Genomic DNA, 20533 nt, shown 5'->3' with positions numbered 1-20533 from the left:
GAAGTATTATTGGAGGGAATTAAAATGGCTGACCACACAATCCTTTCTGGTCACTGCTCCTAAAGAACAACTAAAACTTAATATGCATGCAGTGACCTACCAGCTGTACTGGTGGTGTACTGATCTCTTCACCAGAGGCATTGGTTGGAATCACAGCCTCCATAGAATCATAGAAAGTTACGGACCAGAAGGAGGCCATTCGGCCCGTCGTGTCTGTGCCACTGGAAACGAGATATCCAGCTTAATCCCACTTTCCAGCACTTGGTCCATAGTCCTGTAGGTTACAGAACTTTAAGTGCACGTCCAAGTACTTTTTAAATCCGTTGAGGGTTTCTGCCTCCACCACCCTTTCAGGCAGTGAGTCCCAGACCCCCACCACCCTCTGGGTGAAAAAAATTCTCCTCAGCTACCCTCTAAATCCTTCTACCAGTTACTTTAAATCTATGCCCCCTGGTCATTGACTCCTCTACTAAGGGAACTAGGTCATCCCTATCCACTCTATCTAGTCCTGTCATAATTTTATGTACTTCAACTAAATCTCCCCTCAGCCTCCTTTGTTCCAAAGAAAACAACCCCAGCCTATCCAATCTTTTCTCATAGCTAAAATTCTCCAGCCCTGGCAACATCCTCATAAATCTCTTCTGTACCCTCTCTAGAGCAATCACATCTTTCCTGTAATGTGGTGACCAGAATTGTACGTAGTACTCAAGCTGTGGCCTAACCAATGTTTTATAGAGTTGGAGCATAACCTCCCTGCTCTTATATTCTATGCCTCGGCTAATAAAGGAAAGTATCCCGTATGCCTTCTTACCCACCTTATCTACCTGCCCTGCTGCCTTCAGGGATCTGTGGACATGCACTCCAAGGTCTCTTTGTTCCTCTACACCTCCCAGTATCCTCTCATTTATTGTGTACTCCCTTGCCTTGTTTGCCCTCCCCAAATGCCCTCACACTTCTCTGGATTGAATTTCATTTGCCACTTTTCTGCCCACCTGACCAGTCCATTGATATCTTCCTCCGGTCTAGAGCTTTCCTCCTCACTATCAACCACACAGCCAATTTTTGTATCATTTGCAAACTTCTTGATCAAGCCCCCCACATTCAAGTCCAAAGCCTTAACTGACATTTAAACTTTACTGTCACAAATAGGCTAGTTTCCATTAGCTCTGTGCTAATTAAGCACTTTGTGTTACTTATTAATGGACACACAGTGCTTATTTGGGGGCCAGAAAATAATAGCCCGGCCTTGCAAAAGCACTCTTTGATTGATGGCCATGCAGGGAAGCTCAGACCTAACTGTCCTGTTTGGTTGTAAGAGGGTGCCGGCAGTGGGAGCTCAAAATGAAGCGTACGGTATAAATTTGCAATTGTTTTTCATTCCAGTTTATCACTGGAACATTAATATTCCCATTAAATGTATAGTTAAGTATATTTTTTTCATTTTGGAATTCTTATAAATCAACTTTTGTTTTCCCCACCCCCATCCCCCACTCTGGAAAAAAATTCTGGATTGAGCCTGCAGGTTAAACATGCATTGCTTGTTGTATAATGGAGTGGAAAGTGCCCACTTCTGAATTGGGAGGCACTTCGTGTGCATTTCTGTGGTTTCAGGTTCAGGTCACAGCAAAGCCAGGTACTACAATTTGATTGCAAGTATGCCTGGCTGAGACACTAATTTGTGTCTGGTATCCTGCGTCACCTGTAGCAAGTCATGGATGGGAGATTCCTGCTACCTTTTAGAAGGAACAACACTGGCTGGAGAACTGTGAAGGAATCCCTACTTCCATCCACTTGCTGTCTCAACTCGGAGTTTGTGGTGTTGGAGCAAAAAAGTTAAAAGAAGTCTAACCATGGGGGCAGAAAGAGGCACGTAAATCAAAACCAATCTTTGCTGCAGATAATGACACAAACTGTATTATGCAGGTACCAGTAAAAGGAGAAGAAAAGAGGAAACAACAGGGAAGAATGTGAAGAGGGCACAGCATGAACTAGACCACAATGGCCTAGTCCCATTGCCTGTCAAAGTTTGCTTCACTTGTAACAGGTGGGGATCATTTTTCTTCTTGCATATAAACAGCTAAATCCCTAGATATAGAAATGAACATGAGCAAAAATCTTTCTGCAGTATTGTGCACGCAGACTTGACTTGTTCAACCTTGATGCCAGTAATGTTAGATAATTTAAAGTTTTGTGCAAATTTGCAAAGATCCTTTGTCAATTATAAATTATGTAGTTGTGTGTCTGCATGATGACAGCCTACCTGTTAAAGAATCTGTGGCTACTCAGTAATGCTCAGGAAACTGTATGCAGCTGGCAAACTGTAAATAGTTGACTGGTCTTATTACGATGCTAGGCAGATGCAGTTTTTTTTCTTTTGTTCCATTTCTTCCCTCTTTCCCCCCCCCCCCCAACCTTTCTCCTCTCCCTCCCCACCCCCCCAAAAAAAAAAGAAAGATGGCATTCTGAAAACTGGAACGATTGAAAGGCAACATTCTGTTTTACTTTGTCTGCTCAAAGGTGCATATAAGCAGCCATAGGTGATTCAACGGGAAACTTTTTTTTAAAAAAAGCCCTCTGGTGTGTGATGCCTGGCTTCCACACAGTATCTGTACCCCACCATTTTGCACTAGTTGCAACCTTACTGTCTTCAGAATTCCAGGTGTGACACTGCAGCCCCCAATTGGTGCTCAAGGTAAACAACATGCTGCACCATTGAGCCACCAAGAGAAACTATTTCAGTGATTGCTAGGTGCTAATTTTATATATATCCTTATTTTTAAGAAAAAATCAACTGAATGATCAAAATGTGGATAAATCAGTAACTTATGTTGCATTGAACAAAATTAAGACTTTTTACTGTGACTGTTTTTGAAATGGTAATCTTAAATACTGTATTTTGACTAATGATTTCAGTGAAGGAATTGTAATTTTATTTCAGTGGACATTAACATCGTGCCTCAGTAACTTCTAAAAGCTTTCACATTTTTATAAACTTGATAAGTGGCTTCTTCACTTCAGATACCGGGATCCCTTTTGAAACTGGGTATGCTGTGAAATACAGTTCAATAAGTGCTAACAATCTGCAAAATAATGCAACCTTTGGAGCACAATTAACGAATGATCTAATCTAGGTCTGATTGCCCTACCCAGCCCTGACCACGAGATAACTTCCTGGTCTGTTCTGGTTTGAAGTGTGACACTTTAAAGGTAAAAAAAATTGACCAGGCCACATCTGTGGCGTGACTATTTGATTTTTACAGACATGATCCCCAGTTAGCTGAAAAACCAGCCTTTGGGCTGGCTTCAACCACTTGGGTCAGTGTTTTGAAGAGATTCACCTCCAAAATGGACTTTGAGGCTTTGGAAATGTATCAAAAATACATTGTGTTCAAACTGCATAATGGGGGGTGGGCTCACAAATTTGAATAGACTACACTTTTTTGGGGAAAAAAAGGAAGAATGGGGAGAAGGAAAGACTGAGCCAACAGAAGTTTTAAAAAGTTTTATTTTTAAATTGTCTTTAATAGAGGGTTAATATTACAGGAAAAGTACTTTGGTCGTCTAGAATTATTTCAGCATCAGTGCACTGGACCAGGGAACCTGGAATTCTCAGGAGTTCCTATCAATTAAAGAGTTTCTTTTTAAAAAAAATCATCAAAATTTTCTTTGCCTGAATTTCACACGCTTTTAAGTATGTCACTTGACTTGATTATTAAACTGCCTTTAATAGAGCTCCATCTATGAATATGTGTTACTGAACTTTGACTGTCTAAACTCAGAATCCCTATTCTGTTGTCACAAAATCTGATCCTTAACTCAATTCCGATATTTAACGCTCTTTCCTGCCCTCCGCCCCCCCCCCCCCCCCACCCCACCCCCGTTCTGTAAGTCTGCAGATTCTCTTTGAACACTGGCTTGTCACCTGAGTGACTCAAAAGTTGTTTTTCCAACAAACTGTATTGTGCTGTTAATAGCCAGTATGTACATCTCCAGTTTTATATAGTGTTGCAATTTGTGCTACCAGGTGCTTAGGTAACTTCAAACAAAATAATGTAGGACAGTGTGATTGGCCTTCTGAAAACCAGTAAAATGTTCCTCAACTCTTTGACTAGTGACCATATCTTCACTGACCTATATTGGATCCCGGTCCCCAGCGTGTCAAATTTAAAATTCTTAATGTTATGTTTAAATCTCTATTTCTGTAATGACCTCCAATCTTACAACCCTGCCCCTGAATACTCCACTCCTCTGACTCCAGCCACTAATGCATCTCCCAACCGTCATCCCACCATTGTTCCTTCAGCTGCCTGGGTCCCACTCTCTGGAATTCTCTCCCTAAGCCTCTGTACCACCCTCTCCGCTTTTTAGACTCTTGCTAAAATCCACCTCTTCAACAAAGCTGTCGATCAATCATCCTAATCTTTCCTCCTTTGGTCGGTGCCTGTTTTCCTCAGGCATCTGTGTGCCTTTGGATATTTTCTACATTAAAAGGAATATAAATGCAAGTTATTGTAACAAGGCACAATCCAACCCACTCTGTCAGAACATTTAACTTGTGAGAACAAGTAAAAAGAGAACTGCATGTTGGAAATATGAAATTGGAAGAAACTAGCTGGAAATGCACTACGAGCCTGTCAGCATCTAAAAAGGAAAAGACAAAATAACATTTCAGGTTGGAATCTTCTGTCTCATCCTGAGGTATTAATCTGTTTTACCCCTTTTCAGATGCTAATGCAACTGTTTATTTGTATCATATAGTTACAGTTAACATGAGAGAAACCATACTGTCTTTACCTGCTATTAGCACATCTTTATAAAATAAATAGAAATGGAAATGCACAGCAGGTCAGTCAGCTTCTGTAGAGATAAAAGACTAGTTATGACATTTTAGATGTGTACTCCTTCATCAAGCATTTGTGTTTTAAATTTTGTGAACCTTGAGTATAGACTTAGATTGTTATTGTAACTACAAAATGCCATTACCTTAATAGGCCACAGTTTTCAAGATCTAGCAATAATGAGGTATATCTTTCCATATCTTATTTACACGCTTGTTACTATTGCCAATTTTCAGTCCTTTATTTTCAGCACCATATCAATACATACGCTTTCTTTTGGCTCCTTTTAAATTGGATCTACGCGTATTATATTATAACCCTCGTCAGTTCCCTTTCTATAGTATATTTAGTGTAGTAATTTTAGTAAATGTGCTTTAGCACTGTAATGTTTCAACACATTTCTTTAGATTATTAATAAATAATGTTTGTTTAAACTGCGTTTTGACTTTTTAAAAAAATTGAACAGCAAAATGACTTTGGATAACAATACTGTGTTGTAAGAATCACTTGAGAACATGGAGAATAGTATTGTGGTGATAAAGAGTCACTGTATATTAACTTGAGTAAGTATGTCCAGTACTGCATAAAAAGAGAATAACGCGTAGAAAGTTCTTGGACTGTAAGGTACCTACACCGTAATGTATTATAGGTTATTTATAATTGTTTCCCAAGAAATCTCTAGTTGAAGGGATCTTCTATGGAGCCTGGAAGATGTTTTTCATTGAGCTGCAGCACCTGCCCCCTCCCCCACCCAAAGCAGTGACCTGATTGTGGTTTAATTCTGGACAAAAACAGAAGGCTGTCAGACCGAAAGTGAGCCAGCTGCACTGGTGTCCGACTCTGGATAACCAAGGTGTTCCACTGAAATTCCCCTGGCAGGTTGCAGGTTGATGGTGTGTGTGCAGTACTTCCTGGACTCTGAATTAACTTTTTAATTGCATATTTCCAAGGAGCTAAAGGGACTAAAAATAATCTGCAGACATGCAAAGGAGTATGTACTTGCCCATTAAGTTGCCATCTCTTTTAACCTCATATTTAAGTTTGTGGATAAAATTTCATAGCTGTAGTAGAAGTAATATAGTGCTATAAATGATAGTCCGTTCTAACCATTTCATCAGCCAGAAATTCAAAACATGTTGCCTGATTTTCTGTAAGTATAGTAGACCAGTGAAGGGTTTAGGAAATAGCTTCATCTTTTGGAAGTAAAATATCTGAATTTAAAAACATAGCAATTTGAGATTTTGAAGGGTTTAGTAAAAAAAAATTGTAGCAATTTATAATTTGCTGTATGTTGATCTGGAATATTGCACGGCAGTAAACGAGTGAAAGTGTGCTAATTAAACACAACTGTTTAACTAGATCATTCGCATTCCAATTATGATACAATACTCTACTCCTGTTAATTCAAAGTTTTGTTTTTTCTCAAAAAAATTGAATTAAACAGTAATTCAAATTAAGCAATGCAAATAAAACAGCTTAAAGCTATTTCTGCATGATGTCAATTCAAGTTAATAGATAATTTGAATTAAGCTACTTTTAACTGAAGAATAGACTGTACTTGTGACTCATGCTAGACCAACTGTTTTGTTTAATATATGGTACTTCTGATATTTAGTAGTGGAGGGTTTTGATGCTGTTGTGCTACATTGCCTGTTGTAGGCGATGTTTGGATTTACAAGACAGAACCAGGGATATTGGAGCAGTAACAATTAGGGAAGGTGATTTTTTTGGGTTTTCCAGAACCCCTCAGAGACCATTATTTTCACTGCCTTTGGAATTTTTTAGGCAAATCTCGCCTTGTAGGAGATGTAAAAATTTATAGTTTGATTGTGCTTCACCAAATGATTTTCCCCCGTTTTGACCAAAGTCCTTGAGTAGATATTGCCAAGTGCAGAAGTTCCAATGATGCAGGAATATTTTGGTCACTACATTACCAGAAATGTACAGGCTCCTCTAAAGTCTCAGTGAGTAAATGCAAGACCAGGTAAGATAATGAGCAATACAGACCAGGAAGTTCCCAGTTTAGATTCCCAATTTATATCAACTTCTGTGGTCTCACAAATATAGTGTACAGTTAGCTTGAGAGCCTTTTTAGGCTAGAGACTGGAAAAATCAGCCACTGTTTTCATTCCCGACTGCTATCCAATAAGCTGTTTCTAGAAAGTACGTATATGTGGTAAGCCGATGATTGGGCTCAGGTGTGATGTCCATCACAGTCAAATAACCCTTCTACGCTCACTGCCTGTGGTCACACAAAAACAATGGCCACTTAGGAAGGTACTGGAGGACTTCTGATGTTCATCAACCATAGCCCAACATGAGTTGACACCTTTAGGAGACAAGGAAAGGAAAAAATAGATGTACGACAGATTTTCTGAGTGGGCACTCCTGTCAAGCAGCCTCACCTGCAGGGAATGTACAATGGGAAATTCAGGCTGTGCGACAGCAATTTCCTGATGTGTGCATTTAGTGGGTGAGGCTGCACACTGACTGCATGTAAGTGTAAAATTTATCCTTTTTTATATTTTTCTTTAATCTAATTTAACAGATGACTAAGTAGTTCACTTGCTAACCTTTGATCCAGGTACAAACCTGTATGAGTAATAAATCATTTTGAGGCATGGAATTTAAAAACAAATTTTGGGTTAGTCACAGTATTGCACATGTCCCAGCATATTATGACACATATGATGCATTATAATCAATAGCAAGTGGATTAAAAGACCTCATTGATCTCTCTCCTCCTGGACAGAGCATACATTGGGTGTAACAAGTACTTCTCTGATGTATTAAATTGATCATCGAAATAAGTGTTTTTCATTCTGATCAATTAGCTTTAATTTTTAATGACACCGCCGCATTAGTTGAAATCCACACAAAGATTTAAGTTAAACTTGATAACATCTCAGCAGATACTGGGTTAATGTATGCATTAGCCGTGCCCCACATCTGAAAGAAGAAACTAGTTTGCTCAAGCTAAGTATAGTACTTCCAAAACTAGGCAAATCCAGTCCTCCCTATCATGAGTTCCTTGTCAGCATCAGTCTGTGTGTCATATCGTTCTTGGTAAATATTCTATGATTAAAGATGAAAATGTCATCTCAGTTTTAAAATATTTTGATTATCTTCCAGCAAATTTGGTGTCATTTTTGGCTTTCTGGTATTACAGGCCAGGTCGTATAAAACGTTCATGCATGCAAACATATTTATTTGAATTTTGCACGACTGGTTCTTGCTGAATTTAAGGACCTCCATCAGACACAGTTATTTTTTAATTAAAAGATGCAAACTAGCATTAGAACATGTTTGACTGTTGCCTCATCCTCCCACATATTCTGCTGAATTGGTATTAGGCCAAAGCACTCAGACACTTCATATTGTACAATATGCAATTTAAAAAATAATATGGGAACTTTGGGATCCTAACTTTTTTTTGTCCTCACTAGCCTGGGGGATACTGCAGGCAGTTCGAGTGCCCTTCCAGCTGCCCTAGTTGAGATTTCAGTAGAAAAGGAGTAAAAATTGGAATTGCATACACTGACATTTTTTTTATTCGTTCATGGGATGTGGGCGTCGCTGGCGAGGCCATCATTTATTGCCCATCCCTAATTGCCCTTGAGAAGGTGGTGGTGAGCTGCCTTCTTGAACCTCTGCAGTCCGTGTGGTGAAAGTTCTCCCACAGTGCTGTTAGGAAGGGAGTTCCAGGATTTTGACCCAGCGACGATGAAGGAACGGCGATATATTTCCAAATCGGGATGGTGTGTGACTTGGAGGGGAACGTGCAGGTGGTGGTGTTCCCATGTGCCTGTTGACCTTGTCCTTCTAGGTGGTAGAGGTCGCGGGTTCGGGAGGTGCTGTCGAAGAAGCCTTGGCGAGTTGCTGCAGTGCATCCTGTGGATAGTACACACTTCAGCTACGGTGCGCCGGTGGTGAAGGGAGTGAATGTTTAGGGTGGTGGATGGGGTGCTAATCAAGCGGGCTGCTTTGTCCTGGATGGTGTCGAGCTTCTTGAGTGTTGTTGGAGCTGCACTCATCCAGGCAAGTGGCAAGTATTCCATCACACTCCTGACTTGTGCCTTGTCGATGGTGGAAAGGCTTTGGGGAGACAGGTGGTGAGTCACTCACCACAGAATACCCAGCCTCTGACCTGCTCTTGTAGCCACAGTATTTATATGGCTGGTCCAGTTAAGTTTCTGGTCAATGTTGACCCCCAGGATGTTGATGGTGGGGGATTCGGCGATGGTAATGCTGTTGAATGTCAAGGGGAGGTGGTTAGACTCTCTCTTGTTGGAGATGGTCATTGCCTGGCACTTGTCTGGCGCAAATGTTACTTGCCACTTATGAGCCCAAGTCTGGATGTTGTCCAGGTCTTGCTGCATGCGGGCACGGACTGCTTCATTATCTGAGGGGTTGCGAATGGAACCGAACACTGCAATCATCAGCGAACATCCCCATTTCTGACCTTATGTTGGAGGGAAGGTCATTGATGAAGCAGCTGAAGATGGTTGGGCCTTGGACACTGACCTGAGGAACTCCTGCAGCAATGTCCTGGGGCTGAGAAGATTGGCCTCCAAGAACCACTACCATCTTCCTTTGTGCTAGGTATGACTCCAGCCACTGGAGAGTTTTCCCCCTGATTCCCATTGACTTCAATTTTACTCGGGCTCCTTGGTGCCACACGTGGTCAAATGCTGCCTTGATGTCAAGGGCAGTCACTCTCACCTCACCTCTGGAATTCAGCTCTTTTGTCCATGTTTGGACCAAGGCTATAATGAGGTCTGGAACTGAGTGGTCCTGGTGGAACCCAAACTGAGCATCGGTGAGCAGGTTATTGGTGAGTAAGTGCCGCTTGATAGCACTGTCAACGATACCTTCCATCACTTTGCTGATGATTGAGAGTAGACTGATGGGGCGGTAATTAGCCGGATTGGATTTGTCCTGCTTTTTGTGGACAAGACATACCTGGGCAATTTTCCACATTGTCGGGTAGCTGTACTGGAACAGTTTGGCTAGAGGCGCTGCTAGTTCTGGAGCACAAGTCTTCAGCACTACAGCCGGGATGTTGTCTGGACCCATAGCCTTTGCTGTATCCAGTGCACTCAGCCGTTTCTTAATATCACGTGGAGTGAATCGAATTGACTGAAGACTGGCTTCTGTGATGGAGGGGATATCAGGAGGAGGCAGAGATGGATCATCCACTCGGCACTTCTGGCTGAAGGTGGTTGCCAACTTTTCAGCCTTGTCTTTTGCAATCACGTGTTGGACTCCGCCATCATTGAGGATGGGAACCTTTACAGAGCCTTCTCCCTCCCGTTAGTTGTTTAATTCACGACTGGATGTGGCAGGACTGCAGAGCTTTGATCTGATCCGTTGGTTGTGGAATGGCGTAGCTCTGTTTATAGCATGTTGCTTCCGCTGTTTAGCATGCATGTAGTCCTGAGTTGCAGCTTCACCGGGTTGGCACCTCATTTTTAGGTATGCCTGGTGCTGCTCCTGGCATGCTCTTCTACACTCCTCATTGAACCAGGGTTGATCCCCTGGCTTGTTGGTAATGATAGAGTGAGGAATATGCCAGGCCATGAGGTTACAGATTGTGCTGGAATACAATTCTGCTGCTGCTGATGGCTGTAGGGTGTTTTGGGGTTCTCACCCTATTGATCGGTGCAGACATCTGGTCCCTGGTCTAGCCAAGGAACACTTATACCTCACGGATCGGGGGTTCAGGAAAATGGGACTTATGCTAACGCACCCGGTGATGGATGACGTAGCCGAATAGCACAGAGAACACAAAACTTGGTGTTTGAATTGAATTGGAATGTTGGTTTTATTATACCGTCAACAGGAAGATAATAACGATAAAAACGGTCCTACACAGTACATTGAGTTACACACACCCACTACAGTACTTTATCCCGCTAAACTAAGAGGTTGGTGGGGACCCTGGAGACACCTAGCTCGCTCTCTCTCTCTCGCTCGCGCGCGCACGGTCGAGGCTCACCAATCCTTTGCACTTGCAGGTCTGGCTGACCGGTTCGCTCACGTAGGGTTCGTTGGTTTCGCTGGAAGCTGCTCTCCTCCCTGGAGAGCTCGGGTGAAAAAAAAAGAAACGAGCAGGAAGAGAGAGAGCTGGAAAAGAGATAAAAGCTAAGAAGCAAGGGAGCAAAACAAGAGGAAGAGGGGTTTCGAGCTTCCACTTATATACCCCTCTCTTACAATAGTTTTCTTCGTTCCATGTCTGTTTAAACAGTTCTTATAAAGTCCTTAAGAGTCCTTGATGGCTTTTGATGGTCTTGCATCATGTTGCAATTGCTTCTCTCGATGGGCCATTGTTCTTCAAATTCATTCCCATCGTCGAGCACTTGTCACACAAGGCTCCCTTTTCATCCCACTTCCTAGGTGTTGATTGGTTTTGCATCAGAACCGAGGCATGGCTCTACCATGTCTGGAGCAGTTGCCTCTCTCAATGGCCTACTGCCTCTCGAATTAGTGCTGATCATTGACCACCTGCTGTAGGTTTTGCATTAAAACAGAGACATGTCTGAAGCAGTAATTCTCCCACCTTCCACTGTGTGTGTTGTTGATCGTCTGGTGACCTCTCACCTATCCTTCCATCTTAGGATTTTGGTCAATGGCCAAAGTTTTACATACTCAGGGAAAAAGTGGAATTCCCAGAATTCTTACATTGCTCACAGCACCTCATGGAGGCCCAGTTTTGAGCTGCTAGATCTGTTCTGAATCTATCCCATTTAGCACGGTGATAGTGCCACACAGCACGTTGCAGTGCGAAGACGGGAATTCGTCTCTACGAGGACTGTGTGGTGGTCACTCCTACCAATACTGTCATGGACAGATGCATCTGCGACAGGTAGATTGGTGAGGACGAGGTCAAGTAGGTTTTTCACCCATGTTGGTTCGCTCACCGCCTGCCGCAGGCCCAGTTTGGCAGCTATGTCCTTCAGGACTCAGCCAGCTCGGTCAGTAGTGATGTTACTGAGCCACTCTTGGTGATGGACATTGAAGTCCCCCACCCAGAGTACATTCTGTGCCCTTGCTACCCTCGGTAATTCTTCCAGATGGTGCTCAACATGGAGGCGTACTGATTAATCAGCTATGGGAGGGCAGTAGGTGGTCATCAGCAGGAGGTTTTGTTGCCTATGTTTGACCTGATGCCATGAGATTTCATGGGGTCCGGAGTCAATGTTGAGGACTCCCAGGGCCATTCCCTCCTGACTGTATATCACTGTACCGCCACCCGCCGGTGGGACAGGACATACCCTGGGATGGCTGAAAGGTATGATTCTGTGAGTATGGCTATGTCAGGCTAGTTCATTGACTAGTCGGTGGGACAGCTCTCCCAATTTTGGCACAGATGTTAGTGAGGAAGACTTTGCAGGGTCGACTGGGCTTGGTTTGCCTTTGTTGTGTCCGGTGCCTAGTGGTCTGTCCGGTTTTATTCTTATGATTTTTTAGCGTGATTATACAGCTGAGTGGCTTGCTAGGCCATTTCATAGGGCAATTAAGAATCAAGCACATTGCTATGGGTCTGGAGTCACGAATAGGCCAGACCGGGTAAGGACGGCAGGTTTCCTTCCCTAAAGGGCATTAGTGAACCAGATGGGTTTTTACAACAGTCAGGTAGTTTTTTGGCCACCATTACTGATACTAGTTTTTTTTAATTCCAGATTTTATTTAATTGAATTAAAATTCCCCAGGTGCCATGGCGGGATTTAGTCCAGTAACATAACCACTATGCTATCGTATCCAAGTACATTTGAGCTTCAAAAAAAATACTATTGCAAGGCTTTGCATTTAAGCTCTTTTATACATTACAGATAAGGAAATGAGATACTTCTGGTGGTGCTTTTAAATTATTTTTCACAATTTGCAATAAATTTTATATCAGGAGTTTTGATTATTGGCCCAGTTTGTCTTTTATTTTTAATACTTCATCTTATTAGTAACAAAGAGCTTTGCATTTTCTATTTGAGTTGTTACCGTGAGAATGTAATGTTCCTGAGATTTCAATCTGACTTTTGAAGTAGCTTCATTTAAGTGTATTTTTAAATAGTACAGGGAACAAGTTTTGTCTGAACATGCTGAATTGAAATTCCATCATTAAGCTTTCATTCTTTTCCTGCATTCAAAAAAAGAGAGATGGCGTGGCCAGTTTTACACAGAACTGGTCATCCTCCCAAAGGTTTATTTCCTAAATTTGTACACCTTTTAAAATTCGTTTTGCCTCTACCCAATGAATTGTCCAAGTCCCCCTGAATTTAACCACTAGGAAGTGTGTTACAAGAAGTTTTGTTTCCTACTTTTCCATTTGGTCCAGCATCTCATCCCCAGGAGCGATTGGTATGCTAACCCAGGCCTCCAAATATACAGTGTTGTGCATTAAACTGATGCACCATTTAAATTGAAGCTTTGATTATTTAACAAATGCCAATGTTCTCTCAGTAAATGCATTTAATTGCTGAGACAGAAAGATCTGAAAGGAAACAAATCAAGTTTTTGCTTAAACACCACACAAGTATCACAATAACATTTGCATTTCCCCATTTTCCCTTTCAGTCCCATCCATAAGTAAGCTTAGCTGAGTTGGTAGCACTCTTACCTCTGGATCAGAAGGTTGTCAGTTTGAGCCACTACTCCAGGACTTAGGCACGTAATGTAGGCTGCCACTTCAGTGCATTACTGAGGGAGTGCTGCACTGTTGGCGATGCCGGCTTTCGGATGAGACGTCAAACCGAGGCCCTGTCTGCCCCCTCAGGTGGATGGCACTATTTTGCAGAAGAGCAGGGGAGTTCTTCCCCGGTGTCCTGGTCAATATTTATCCCTCTATCATCATCACTAAAATAAATTTTCTGGTCATTATCACGTTGCTGTTTATGGGACCTTGCTGTGTGCAAATTGGCTGCTGCATTTCCTACATTACAACAGTGACTACTTAAAAAGTACTTCCTTGGTTGTAAAGTGCTTTGAGAGGTCCTGAAGTCATGAAAGGTGCTATATAAATGCAAATTTTTCTTTCATGCAACAGACCGTAGGCACAGTGACTTTAAAGCTTTTGGGCTACTAGCAAAATCTGTTGACGCTTTTTAGATCCAGATAACAATGGTCCAGTGTCTCATAGAATCTGATAATAACTGAAGCTACCAAATCCAAGAAACACAAACTGAACCACCAATCTTTATATTTCCATTTGCCATTCTATAACTGAGAATATGCAGAAATTGCCCAAAAAAATGGCATGACTTACCTTTTAGGTTTGACGTATCTCTGCTGGCTGCATTGGATAAATGCACAAGCAGTAAGCATCTTGAAGAATCGTGCCCAATTAGTCTAACATGGTGTTTAGAAAGTGGCTTAATGAGACATTTGAGTTTTTTGGCACTGCAGTTTCAATGATCCCTGTTCCTGATTCTGCAGCTCTGACTGTGCTGCTGACTGCTGTTTCATGTAATTACCAAGCAATGTCTTGCCTTTTCACCATGCGAGTAAGGAATAAGATCCTAACCTGCCTCAAGTCCTTCCTCTGAACCAAACCTTTATGCTGTCCCACAGTGAAGTGAGGTGACCTGCACTGCTCTTAATTAGGCATTTGTTTAAAAGACCAACTCGCTTGCTCATCAGGTGTTTTGGAGGAATTGATCTTGGTGCCCAACCCTTGCTTGTTGGAACTCTAGTGATGGCAGGGCCGTCATCTTCAAATCGCTAAACTTGGAGGAGGATAAAAGTAAGCATTGGCCTTTAAAAGGGTCTTCCTTGACTCAGCAGCTGGTCCAGTCTGCTGGCAAATTAGAATTCACCACCAAAAGGACTATCCCTTTTTTTAAATTTTAAGTCTGGGTACTGTGGTCAGCCTTTATCAGCATAGAAGGGATGTAGTTCCCATATATAGAATCTTGAAAAGCCAAATGATATTGAATGCTGGAGTTAAGCGGCATACATAATATGGACCCCTTGATGTTTATTAAGCAGTAGCACAAAGTCCAATCGCTGCATTATGTTAGGAGTTCTGCAGACTTTGCTTCCAGATCCTACTACATATGTGGATGGCTGCAGTTATAGACATAGTGTTATGAATATAAAATTCTGTGGTCCCTCCAAGAAGCCATCATCCACTGCTAAGGTAAAGAAATCCCTCACCAAGTTCAGATCCATTGGATTAACCCCAGAGACAAGATCTTAGCTTATAAAATGGCTGAATCCATACCATTTCTTTGGTTTGCAACAAGAAAATAAAAGCTGCTGATATCTCTCTACTGTTAATTCTCCCAGTGACCCCAACGCATCCGGCTGCCTTGACTAGACAGATGAACCGATTCCTCAGATCAGTGGGAATCAATTGTACAAAGTTGGGGTGTACAAATCTTATGTAGGACTGTGGCCACATCTGGAGTTCTGCCTCAAAGGCTGTTCAACCTCATTAAAAAGGCATCACAGGTTACCTTGGAGGTACAAGATACTTTAAAGGATAGAGAAAGTAAACCCAGAACCAATGCATCAAAGCAGCAGGACAAGTACCTCAGGGTTATGAAGGGCAAGTTTAGGACAGAGGCCAGGAAATATTTCTTCATGGAGAAGCATGATCAACAGCTGAAATGTGTTGCAAGGAAAGACGTTTGAGGCTAGGACAGTTCAAGAAACAGCTGGCTGCTATAACCAGAAGACAGCAGAATTAGTATCCAGGAAAAATGAAATCAAATGCACCAAAGAGCTGCCTTCATCCAAACCTACCTTGTGATCTATACTGTACATTTAAAAGCACTGCTATCAAATTTGAGGCATTTTGTTATTTATAAGTCCATCCATGGTATATAAAATGCTTCATTTTAATGGATCACCATATGGACATATGGGAGCAGATGTTCCTTCTCTTGGTTATAGCAAGGTGGAGCACAAAACAAAAATTAGGCAAGCAAGATTGTATGCCCGTAGCAACATGCTTGATTTTCTGCCCATTTAAATTAATGGGCAAAAAATTGAGCGGGCTCTGTTACGAGCATGCTGCCCGCTCATCCAATTTTCCTCTGCTCAGGTGAGCCTCGATGCAAAGGTGGAAAATCTGTCCCCTTATTTTCATTTTCTGCCTTTTCTCCTAACTTTGTTTTGTGTTCCACACATTCTTTCTCTAAGTAAAATTGTGTAACTTGCTAACTAAATTTAAAGGACTGGCATTGATGAGTAAAATCTACTTCTGTGTCTGCTGCCTATTACTAGTTTCTGCTTACAACTAAGTGATGACTGTAGCAATGTGATATTTACTTTCTAGGAGCTGTAGAGTGGCGCCCCTTGTCCAGTGTGATTACTGCCCATTACTGTTTCACATGGACTGCCTGGACCCACCTCTTACTGCTATGCCAACGGGGAGATGGATGTGCCCCAATCACATTGAACATGTGGTGGTAAGCAATTTTGCCCTCCTGTCAAATATCTGCACCAAAATTGCCTATTTTTTATTTTATATCTTAGAAAGTTGAACTGAAAGTGATTAGCATTTGTGCTTTATATTCTTTAATTACTATATGGTTTGTGTAGGCATTGCACAAGTTTGCTAATGTTTTCCAGGGCGGAGTGTCCAAATTATTTGGGGGAAAGTTTGAGGAGAGGGGTATTAACACTTATTAACACTTATTTTAAGATGACGGTAGTGTGTAGGGAACACTTCCATTATATTTTTTTTAAAAAGCCTTAAATGTTTTTTTATTCGTTTGTGGGATGTGGGCGTCGCTGGCAAGGCCAGCATTTATTGCCCATTCCTAATTACCCTTGAGAAGGTGGTGGTGAGCTGCCGCCTTGAACCGCTGCAGCCCGTGTAGTGAAGGTTCTCCCACAGTGCTGTTAGGGAGTTCCAGGAATTCGACCCAGCGACGATGAAGGAACAGCCATATATTTCCAAGTCGGGATGATGTGTGACTTGGAGGGGAATGTGCAGGTGGTGTTGTTGCCATGTACCTGCTGCTCTTGTCCTTCTAGGTGGTAGAGGTCGTGGGTTTGGGAGGAAGCCTTGGCGAGTTGTTGCAGTGCATCTTGTAGATGGTACACACTGCAGCCATGGTGCGCTGGTGGTGAAGGGAGTGAATGTTTAGGGTGGTGGATGGGGTCCCAGTCTAGCGGGCTGCTTTGTCCTGGATAGTGTCGAGCTTCTTAAGTGTTGGAGCTGCACTCATCCAGGCAAGTGGAGAGTATTCCATCACACTCCTGACTTGTGCCTTCTAGATGGTGGAAAGGCTTTGGGGAGTCAGGAGGTGAGTCACTCGCTGCAGAATACCCAGCCTCTGACCTGTTCTTGTCGCCACAGTATTTATGTGGCTGGTCCAGTTTGGTTAATGGTGACCCCCAGGATGTTAAAGGCAGGGGATTCGGCAACGGTAATGCCGTTGAATGTCATGGGGAGGTGGTTAGACTCTCTCTTGTTAGAGATGGTCATTGCCTGGCACATGTCTGGCACGAATGTTACTTCCTGCTTATGAGCCCAAGCCTGGATGTTGTCCAGGTCTTGCTGCATGCGGACTGCTTCATTATCTGAGGGGTTGCGAATGGAACTGAACACTGTGCATTCATCAGCAAACATCCCCATTTCTGACCTTATGGAGGGAAGGTCATTGTCGAAGCAGCTGAAGATGGTTGGGCCGAGGACACTGCCCTGAGGAACTCCTGCAGCATTGTCCTGGGGTTGAGATGATTGGCCTCCAACAACCGCTACCATCTTCCTTTGTGCTAGACTCCAGCCACTGGAGGCCACTGATTCCCGTTGACTTCAATTTTGCTCGGGCTCCTTGGTGCCACTCGCGGTCAAATGCTGCCTTGATGTCAAGGGCAGTCACTCTCATCTCACCTCTGGAATTCAGCTCTTTTCTCCATGGTTGAACCAAGGCTGTAATGAGGTCTGTAGCCAAGTGGTCCTGGCAGAACCCAAACTGAGCATTGGTGAGTAAGTGCCAAGTGGCACTGTCGATGACACCTTCCATGGCTTTGCTGATGATTGAGAGTAGACTGATGGGGTGGTAATTGGCCGGATTGGATTTGTCTTGCTTTTTGTAGACCGGACATACCTGGGCAATTTTCCACACTGTCTGGTAGATGCCAGTGTTGTAGCTGTACTGGAACAGTGGCTAGAGACGCGGCTAGTTCTGGAGCACAAGTCTTCAGCCCTACAGCCGGGACATTGTCGGGGTCCATAGCCTTTGTTGTATCCAGTGCACTCAGCTGTTTCTTGATATCACGTGGAGTGAGTCGAATTGGCTGAAGACTGGCTTCTGCGATGGTGGGGAGATTTATCCTCCCTTTCAATCTTCATTTCTTCGCCCCCACCCTATTGTGGAGGCATTACATAGAACGTCTCTGACGAGCTGCAGGAGAATCCGGATTAACTCCACAGAGAAGCATGGAAGTTGGTGCTTTGAACAAGCCTGATGCTGATCTAGATATGCCCGTGCAGGAAAAGTCAGTAGCGAAAGTCGCTTTTCCTGACTTTTCCAATACTATATATGTTAGGATCAGCATCCATGCTATTACTACATGTACATTTCAAAAATTCCTTAAGGAGCCAGCTTAAAACTTTTTTTTGAAACCCAAAGGATTCTTTTTCCATGTCTTTGCAGGAGCTAATTTTTCTCCCTGGTCTTGGGCCTTTGCTACTGCTGCAGTGAACTGATCATAAGGAGGCATGGGAGAGAGAGTCTGGAATGACTCTAACTCTGATTTGTCCAGCCTCCACTTAGCACCGTAGCACCATGGATGGAATCAACAATTCAGTGACATTGAGGATTAAAAATGTATTCCCAATGGTGGTGCAATGCATCATGAGTGTCCACCTGACCCCTGAAGGTTTTTAACATCCAGTGAGTATTGTGCATGAATTAAATCATTTGCCATAAATGCACCAGAGAAAGTCTCAGTTCACAATTTTGACTTCCTGGCATTTTAGGAGTGGGGCGCTAATGAGGTAAAGTTGAAGGTTCCCATGACGACATTCTTTCTCTTTACAGTCAGAGATGAGAAATACAATTCATGAATTGTGAATGTGAATTGTTTGAGTCAAAATATCTACAGAATCTTATTTAAACGATTTAATTTCCATTTAGCTTAATCAGAAGAACATGACGTTAAGCAATAGGTGCAGGATATTTGACAAGTTTCAAGACCGAATATCACAGCATGCAATCAAGATAGACTTTCTCAACAAGATCCACAGGAAGCATCCACCCAATCGCAGACTTATAAAACCAGTGAAGAGGAAAAATATGAAGGTAAGTGATATTCTGATAGGAATCTCTTATGGTGTATTATGCAATTTGGCATTAAAAAATTAAACTGATCTACTTGGGATACTGTATTGATGCCCGTATGGGTTGGGAATTGCCTTAAGTTTCATGGAGAGAATAAAGTTGTGAGGTCAGTCATTGCTTTTCTATCCAGTTTCAGGAGGGTTTCTAAAATTTCAGCATTGTTGGTGCTGTCTGAATATGTCAGTGTTTAAGGCCTTGGATACATTCCAAGAATATGTGAAAAACCTTTTTCTATATATGTATTTGAAGTGCAGCGGTTGCAGTGTAGTACATGTATGTATTGAGCTCTGACTATTGAATGTCTAATTTGCCTTTCTAAAAGAAATCAGGCAATCATGTAAACTCAACCCTGCTTAGTTCTACTGACTCAGCACTGACCAGCAATTTAACCTGGGACTTTCTAGTGTGTATGGCTCAGTTACACAATTACTTTACTAACTTGAGCCATCTGGGAGTTAAGTCTTGAAATCTTGTTTCCTTTTTGGTATGTAAATGATGCATGCCTCAGTGGATTCATGGTGCAGTCTGACAGCATTCTTTACGGCTTTTTTTTTAATGGCAGTATTTATTTTATCTAAAACAACAAAAATTAAAAAGCTCCTCGTGTAGACTTCCTAGTTTGAACCACAATCTTCACAATATTCTTGATGGGCGTGAAAATGTTTTGTTGGGTGGCCTTTATTCACACTGTTCCCATGCTGCCCTCTGAGTGACCCGCAGTAGGATATAATGGGAGCTGGCTAAGTTTCTTAGTGAGCCCAAAACACAGTAAAGATGGGAAACCTGATTGGGAGGCTACTTACCATGTGCTCAACTTTTGAAACTTAGATTTTCATTCACATTTAGCAGTCTCTGTTTACACTCAGATTTAATTTTATTTGTGTTAAGATATCGTAACACTGCTAGCAATTAATATTCTATACCTGCTGAATGTTAGGAACCTTCAAAATAATTAAGCAAATATTGTGTTTTTGTAAAATAGGTTCAGCAATTCATTGTCAGATATCACTATTTTTATTCATTTCAAGCAGGATAATGCAGATGGCTTGCCACTTGATTTAGCGAGAAACATCTGATGGCAATAAAGAAGTACTGGATTCTTATGTATTGTTTTACCCTTTTACGGGTCCTAACATTTACAGAGGAACTAAATGCCTGAGTGGAATTCATTTTGTTGCAGTTAATATTTTCTCCATTCAGTTACTGTGAATGTTTAATTGTTGTTCCTCTGATCTAAGCGCTCTATGATCATTTATTTAGGCTGCCTGGGTTGCCATGACATTTTTCCTGCTAAGAATTATGGGTAAGTGATCAAGGACACAAAGTCCTGTGCAAGACCCCTTCCCTTCTCTTCCTCCCCCTCAAATGACAAGTAGTTTAATTAAATTAGAATGGCAGTCA

At 42.2% G+C, this 20533-nt stretch overlaps 1 protein-coding gene across 1 annotated transcript in view; it reads left to right on the top strand.

Annotated features, from left to right (window-relative positions):
• phf12b (PHD finger protein 12b) overlaps positions 1 to 20533 on the top strand; it is a 76142-nt gene that overhangs the window by 40525 nt on the left and 15084 nt on the right. Inside the window, exons 5-7 of the mRNA XM_068008239.1 lie at positions 1924 to 2044; positions 16114 to 16246; positions 18929 to 19093. Of these exons, the coding sequence (XP_067864340.1) occupies positions 1924 to 2044; positions 16114 to 16246; positions 18929 to 19093 (419 nt within the window). The remainder of the gene's footprint in view (positions 1 to 1923; positions 2045 to 16113; positions 16247 to 18928; positions 19094 to 20533) is intronic.

Source organism: Heptranchias perlo, chromosome 28 (genome assembly GCF_035084215.1).
Source record: "Heptranchias perlo isolate sHepPer1 chromosome 28, sHepPer1.hap1, whole genome shotgun sequence".
NCBI classification, from domain to species: domain Eukaryota; kingdom Metazoa; phylum Chordata; class Chondrichthyes; order Hexanchiformes; family Hexanchidae; genus Heptranchias; species Heptranchias perlo.
This window is presented reverse-complemented; position numbering and strand designations above follow the sequence as displayed.